This window comes from Pistacia vera, unplaced genomic scaffold (assembly GCF_008641045.1).
Source record: "Pistacia vera cultivar Batoury unplaced genomic scaffold, PisVer_v2 Contig398, whole genome shotgun sequence".
Taxonomy (NCBI): Eukaryota; Viridiplantae; Streptophyta; class Magnoliopsida; order Sapindales; family Anacardiaceae; genus Pistacia; species Pistacia vera.
The window spans coordinates 976,976-984,028 of record NW_022196221.1 but is presented as its reverse complement, the minus strand read 5'-3'; the positions used below and the strand labels follow the sequence as shown (position 1 = coordinate 984,028).

Here is a 7,053-nt window from a genome sequence, read left to right as displayed (position 1 = left end):
TTTACACATTTTCGTTTCAATCCCTTGTATAATTGCATAAAACTCTCTATAAATTTTAAAATAAACATAAATTATAAGGGTTAAAAGGAAATTTTATAAAATTTATTAAAGAAAAAATCTTCCAAGCCTAAAAAATTTATAAATTTTACCCCTAAAAATACTAAAAACCCCTTACAAAATTTTGTTTCGCCCCAAAAAAAATCGAGGGGAGAAAAATAAATTTTTCAGGTCCATAGGACCAGTCCTAAGGATCGGGCTGGGTCATAGAGTTTCTCATGGGTCCCAAGCCCATGAGCGACTGGTCCCATTTGCGACCAGTCCCATAAGGACCAGTCCCAAACGAGCCCAGGCCTGGGTCTGCTTGGGACCGATCCTTGCCCAGCTTTAGGGACGGGGAATGGGGTCCCTGACCCTCGACCCGGCCCACGCCCATCCCTAAACGTGCCTGGTATCCAGTTTTACAGGATTATATATAAGTCAAGCCTATGCTAATGCTATGTACTTCTCATAAAGAGTCACCAAGAAAATGGGAAGTTTAAAAGAGTGCACCGACACCACCGTCTCCGCCACCCAAGCCCTTCCTCTTCACACTCTTCATCCCCTCCGTCGCACCTTATTCAACCGCGTGTTTGCCTCGGTTTACGCTTGTGCCATCCTTGCTCTTGTTTATCACCATGTACTAACACTTTTCAACTGCACAAACGTAGCTTCTTTCTCTGTGACACTCTCTTTTTTACTCTCCAATCTTGTTCTGGCCTTCATGTGGGTGACCACACAGTCCTGTCATATGCGTCCGGTTCATCGTAAAGAGTACCCTGAAAACCTTGAAAAAATCATGAAACCGAGTGATTTTCCAACTCTGGATGTGTTTATTTGCACCGCGGATCCTTATAAAGAACCGCCGATAAATGTTGTGAACACGGCCTTGTCAGTTATGGCTTATGATTATCCAAAGGAGAAGGTTTCAGTTTATGTATCGGACGATGGAGGCTCGGCACTCACTCTCTTTGCTTTCATGGAGGCGGCTAAGTTTGCAAGTCACTGGCTACCATTTTGAAGGAAGAAGAATATCATAGTGAGGAGCCCAGAAGTATACTTCAGTACATCAGATCATTCTTGGTGCTCCGAGACTGAGAAGATTAAGGTGAAATATTCTTTACCTACAGTAATTTTCTTGCTATTTAATTCAGTCATAATATATTATATAGAATAGTCCTGGTGATCAGTATTAGTTTGCTTCTTTGGTACGTAGTTCTTAGTAAATAATTTTCGGTCAGTTTCGGGAGACTGGAGAATAATAATTAAGCAGTACTATAAAGGCCGAACGGCTTACGCATACTAAGGTTTGTCGAAACGATAAGTTGATACTTAAAAAGTTTTAAAATAATAAACATGTACCTTCCGTTATGTGCGGTTAATGATTTCTATTTGTTCATAGTGAAAAGACTAAAATGCCCTTACAAGTTTGATTTTTAGTTTTTTATAAATTTAAAAAATTTTAAAAAACCCCCTAGGTTTACTAATTTAACTAAACACCCCCATATATAAAAAATTTGTTAAATGACAAAAACACCCCCACACCCGCAGTGCCAGATTCCGGCCACCACCGCCGAAATCTGGCCGGAAAATTACGTTGTGACACAGACCCGTCGGATCTATGTCATAACGTGTCGATCTGGCTTTGCACTGATCTGGCCGTCGTGGCCGCAAAACTCCATCTGCGGCATCGACGGCCAAATCTGGCCGTAGATCTGACCTTTTCCGATCAGATCAACCACGGATCTGGCTGGAAAAGGCCAGATCGACGTGTTACGACACAGATCCGATGAGGTCTGTGTCGTAACACAATTTTCTGCCAGATTCCAGCAGTGATCAACTTTTCGTTTCCACAAACCTTGGGTATGCGCAATTTGGCCGTAATATAAATCACAATAGATTTTTCTAGTGAGGACTTCATTTGTCCTCAGCGACAAAGTCATGTGGAGGCTTCATCATCTCTAGCTGGATGAACTCGCCATGTAGCTGAGCTGACGGCAGATCATGGAAGTAGCTGCAAGTGATCAAACGATGAGACCATATGTCTTTATCACTCTGTATGTATTATTTTTGAAAAGATAAAAGAAAATGTCACTGGCGGCTGAAGAGTCATGGGGATATCTTTGGCCGACGCTCTTTTTCACACCTTCATAAAACACCGGAAAGAAGAAACATGTATAATATTGTTAGCATTCACGATTGACATTTGACAATTAGCCCACTAAAAAGCATAGTAAGTGTTAAACAAATTGAAATATATGTTATATGATTCAAGAGAAAACAGCGACCTCAGGTCGATATGTCCGAGTGGTTAAGGAGACAGGCTTGAAATCTGTTGGGCTTCGCCCGCGCAGGGTCGAACCCTGCTGTCGATGCTTGATTTTCAACTTTTGCCTGATATTGCAGCTGTCAGGTGCCGAAATACTTTATTGTTCATCCAATTTTTTGCAAACATAACAACAGTCTGACACCTAACATAAGATGATCGTTTCTGTAAAATTCTCTATTAGTATGACTCAAATGTTATTTACAGCGGTTTTACGTTAATTTCACTCCTAATCTTATACCTGCTGTAGTTCTTGACCAGACTGAGTGATGGGAGCTAGTTACTTCTAATACTTGATGACTAACTTAAAGTCATATTTTATTTTTAACAGTGATAATATCATGATCTGATTAATTATAAGCTTTATAGGTATATATAATTAACAATAATCAGCTTCTTCTTCTTCTTCTTCTTTTCAGTTTAATGACCTTCAGTCCTTGATCATGTAACAGGCTTTGTATGAAAGCATGAAATTCAAAGTAGAACATGTTGTTGAAACTGGGAAAGTAAGCGATGAGTACATCAATGGAGATGAAGAACGTGAGGCTTTCAATAAATGGACTGCTGGATTTACCCGCCAAGATCATCCCACTGTTATTCAGGTTCATCTGCATTCAACCTTGTCAAATTTTCAAGCTCAAAAGCCACCCATGTATATCCAGACATTAAATTTTGTTCTCACACATTTAACTACGAATAGGTCTTATTAGAGAATAGCAAAGACAGAGATATCACTGGCCATTTGTTGCCCAACCTCATCTATGTATCCAGACAGAAAAGCAAGACTTCACGCCACAATTTCAAAGCTGGTGCCCTCAACACCCTGGTATGCTAAATGTATATATACATAAACACAAATAATTTTATTAAGCAATGAGAATTTTCAGATACATGATTTTTTCATGCTAAAAGTTTCTTAATTGTTGGGTTGAAGCTGCGAGTATCAGCTGTTATGACCAATGCACCAATAGTCTTGACGCTTGATTGTGATATGTACTCAAATGATCCCAAAACACCTCTCCGTGTGCTATGTTATGTATGTGATTCTGCAACTCGATCCGACTTGGCGTACATTCAGTTTCCTCAGCGTTTTCGTGGACTTAACAAGAATGACATGTATGCTAGTGAGATCAAACTTTTGTTTGAAATTAATTTTCTGGGTTTCGATGGGTTAAAGGGTCCTAATTATGTTGGAACTGGAACCTTTTTCCGTCGACGAGCATTCTTTGGTGATCCTTCAACTTTTATGTCACCTGAAATCCCTCAACTCCATCCAAACCATGCTGTGGATAAACCCCTCAAGTCCCCATCCATTCTGTCATTGGCTCACCAGGTAGCAGGCTGCAATTATGAGAACCAAACCAACTGGGGATCCAAGGTTAGCATTTTCATTAGTCATTCACTAGAGTTTTCTTTTATCAAAGCATTGATGATTAAATCTTCTGGATTTGGTTCAAATGGACAGATAGGTTTTCGATATGGGTCATTGGTTGAGGACTACTATACAGGGTACCGGTTGCATTGTGAGGGATGGAGGTCAATATTTTGTCATCCTGAGAGGCCAGCATTTTATGGGGATGCACCGATAGCCCTTATTGATTTGATAAATCAATACAAGCGATGGGCCATTGGTCTACTTGAGGTGACCTTTTCGAAATATAGTACATTAACCTTTGGTATCCGCAGAATTGGCCTTATGGGTCTATCTTATGCTCATTATTCATGCTGGCCCATTTGGGCCATTCCCGCCACCGTGTATGCATTTCTCCCCCAGCTGGCTCTCCTCAAGGGAGTCAGTATCTTCCCAAAGGTATTTATCCGCCTACATTTGCTAAATTATCATTCATTAACTAATTAATTATCATGATTAACTTAATGAAAAATGTCCTGCAGGTTTCTGAACCATGGTTTCTCTTATACTCATTTCTATTCATTGGAGCCTATGCAAAAGACTGCCTAGAGTTTATATTAGAAGGTTCAACCTTCAGAAAGTGGTGGAATGATCAGAGGATTTGGATGATAAGGGGACTAACATGTTTCCTTTTCGGGTCCATTGAGTACTTACTCCAGAGCTTTGGTATTTCTGCATCAGGTTTCAATGTGACCAGCAAAGTACTTGATGATGAGCAAAGCAAGAGATATGAGCAAGAAATCTTTGAGTTTGGAGTACCATCACCCATGTTTGTGACACTGGCAACCGCAGCAACAATTAACTTATTCTCATTCTTTAAAGGGTTCTTAGACATCATCAGTGGAAACAACATGGAAGGATTATTTTTGCAGATGATTTTAGCAGGTTTTCTCACGGTGAATTGCTTGCCAATTTATGAAGCCATGTTCCTGAGAATTGACAAAGGGAAAATGCCTACCAAAATTACTCTCATTTCAACATTTCTTGCGGGGGCTCTTTATGCAGCAGCTTCTCTCATTTTTTAGTGACAATATTAAGGCTACAATTTTACTTCCATGCTGCAAAAATTTATCCTTTAGAAATAATCATTGGAAATCTATGTTGTATTCGTCGATTGGCAATATTATATATTGTTGAATATAATCATTGGAAATCTATGTTGCATTCGTCGATTGACAATATTAAATATTGTTGAATATATATATATATATTCTGATAAAAGATTGTATAATTACTAGCTTGGTTCTGTAGCATTGTACAATTACCATCTTGGTTCGGTGCTATAGAGAAGCAGATAAAAGTAATGCTGCCACATTATGAAAAATTGAGTCCAATCGATTCGAATATCTGGTTACTCGAACTCGACTCGGTTACTACAATATTGGGTTCAAATTCAAGTTCGACCCTAAACAATGGAAATCGAACTCAAACTCAGTTTCTTTGGGATCCTTCCTTTCTTCAAACGGAACAAACAGAGAGAGAATCAGACCGATTCCCTAAATGCATTTCTGGATATTCCTCGATGTCCTAGTTATTCACGATACGTGAAAGGCAAATGAATAAGCATCTGCTTCCGGAAGAAATTGAAGAATTTCTTGGGAATCCTAAAAGGTCCATTCGTTCTTTTTTCTCTAACAGATGGTCAGAACTTCATCTGGGTTTGAATCCTACTGAGAGGTCCACTGGAGATCAGAAATTTAAAGGGATACAGGATACTGGAGCTCGGTTAATCAAGCTTGGCAAAAAAATCTTGAAAAAAACCAGTAGACAAAAATGGCAACAAGACTTGGAAACATTTCATTTGCTTTTGAAAAAAAATTTCTCACAAATACAAAACATTTCTTCCTCCTATTTCTCTCTACAAACACTTACATTAGCAGCCATCAAATACCCTCTCCACAACTCCACTCACTACTATTATCCACTACCAATTACATTACTCTTTTCTTTCAGTTTCACTCCTCCTTAAACAATGGCGTTCAACCTGCAGAAGACCATCTACATTAACTCTCATGGCTGCCTCTACCACTAAAAATCCCATTACAACTCCGGCCACTTTCCAGCCTCGCTGTAAAAAGAACAAGATCATTGTCATCATGGACGCCACCGAATCAAAAAATCCCGACCTTCTATCAATCTCACCACCAAGTATTTCATCTTGAGAGTAATAGGGAGAGACGGGGGCAAATCGACATAGTACGTAGATACAGAGGCTTAATTTTGAGAAAATTTAGCTGACCGGCCATCTCAAGTTTGGATTTAAAAAAAAGGCCTTGAAACTGTTTACCCTTTTTTTTTTTATTTAGAGAAGTTGACGTGACACAGTTAGGATCCGTTAAACATGTAAAATGGGTTAAAATGAAAAGATTAAAACATATAAGGACAAAAATAATTAATGAAAGTTTTTAAAATTTGAAATTTACAAAAGAGCCCCAAATATTCAAATCACTTAATCAAAACCAATTAAGGCAAAAATCAATATCTTCAATCCCTAAATGCATCTTAGCAATTTCTGGCGGTAATAGTCCACATTTCGGCGATAACAGTCCACATTCTGGTGAATTTTCACACCCAAATTCAATCCTAAAGCTTCTTCCTTTCTTAAAACTATGGCTGACATTAACAATGAGGAGGAAAACCCAACGCCTCTTTGAATCGTAGAGTTCGGCCGTGCAAGCAGTTCAATGGCTGCTCCGGTGGATCCTCTGATCAATGAAAGTGTTCCAGCAGCGGAGACGACGGTGGCATAATAAGAGAGAGAACAGGAGCAAAACGGTTCTGAAGAGGAAGAGGAGGTCGGGCAGAATTCAGGCCAGGAAGAGGAGTCTGGCGAGAGTTCAAAGGAGAAGGAGGAGGCCGCGGAGGAGGAGGCTGCCAAAGAGGAGGAGGCCGCCGAAGAAAAGGTATTTGTACTTGCCGAGACCTAAGATCGCTTAAGCGATCCTTTGTATCGCTTAAGCGATTGATGGCTTTTACTCTTGTTCGCTTAAGCTATTTTGGATTGCTTAAGAGTAAAAGCGATGAATCGCTTAAGCAATATAAAAGATCGTTTAAGCGATCCTTTGTATCGCTTAAGCGATTGATGGCTTTTACTCTTGGTTGTTTAAGCTATTTTGGATTGCTTAAGAGTAAAAGTGATGAATCGCTTAAGCAATATAAAAGATCGCTTAAGCGATCTTAGATCTGGTAGATGTTGATTCTGCCTTGTACAAGATCGCTTAAGAAGCGATCTGTAATCACTTAAGCGACCAAGAGTAAAAGTGATGAATCGCTTTTACTC

At 39.4% G+C, this 7,053-nt stretch overlaps 1 protein-coding gene and 1 non-coding gene across 2 annotated transcripts; both read left to right on the top strand.

The window, feature by feature from the left end:
• Window positions 1-518: 518 nt before the first annotated feature.
• LOC116141375 (cellulose synthase-like protein G2) lies at window positions 519-4,919 on the top strand. The gene is given in 6 exon segments (XM_031426887.1): window positions 519-1,144; window positions 2,815-2,964; window positions 3,063-3,188; window positions 3,297-3,740; window positions 3,828-4,172; window positions 4,256-4,919. Coding segments are annotated over 6 exon segments (2,226 nt in total). The 5' UTR covers window positions 519-526; the 3' UTR covers window positions 4,799-4,919.
• TRNAS-UGA lies at window positions 2,330-2,411 on the top strand. Its single transcript has one exon. It is a non-coding gene; the product is annotated as a tRNA-Ser (tRNA).
• Window positions 4,920-7,053: the final 2,134 nt, after the last annotated feature.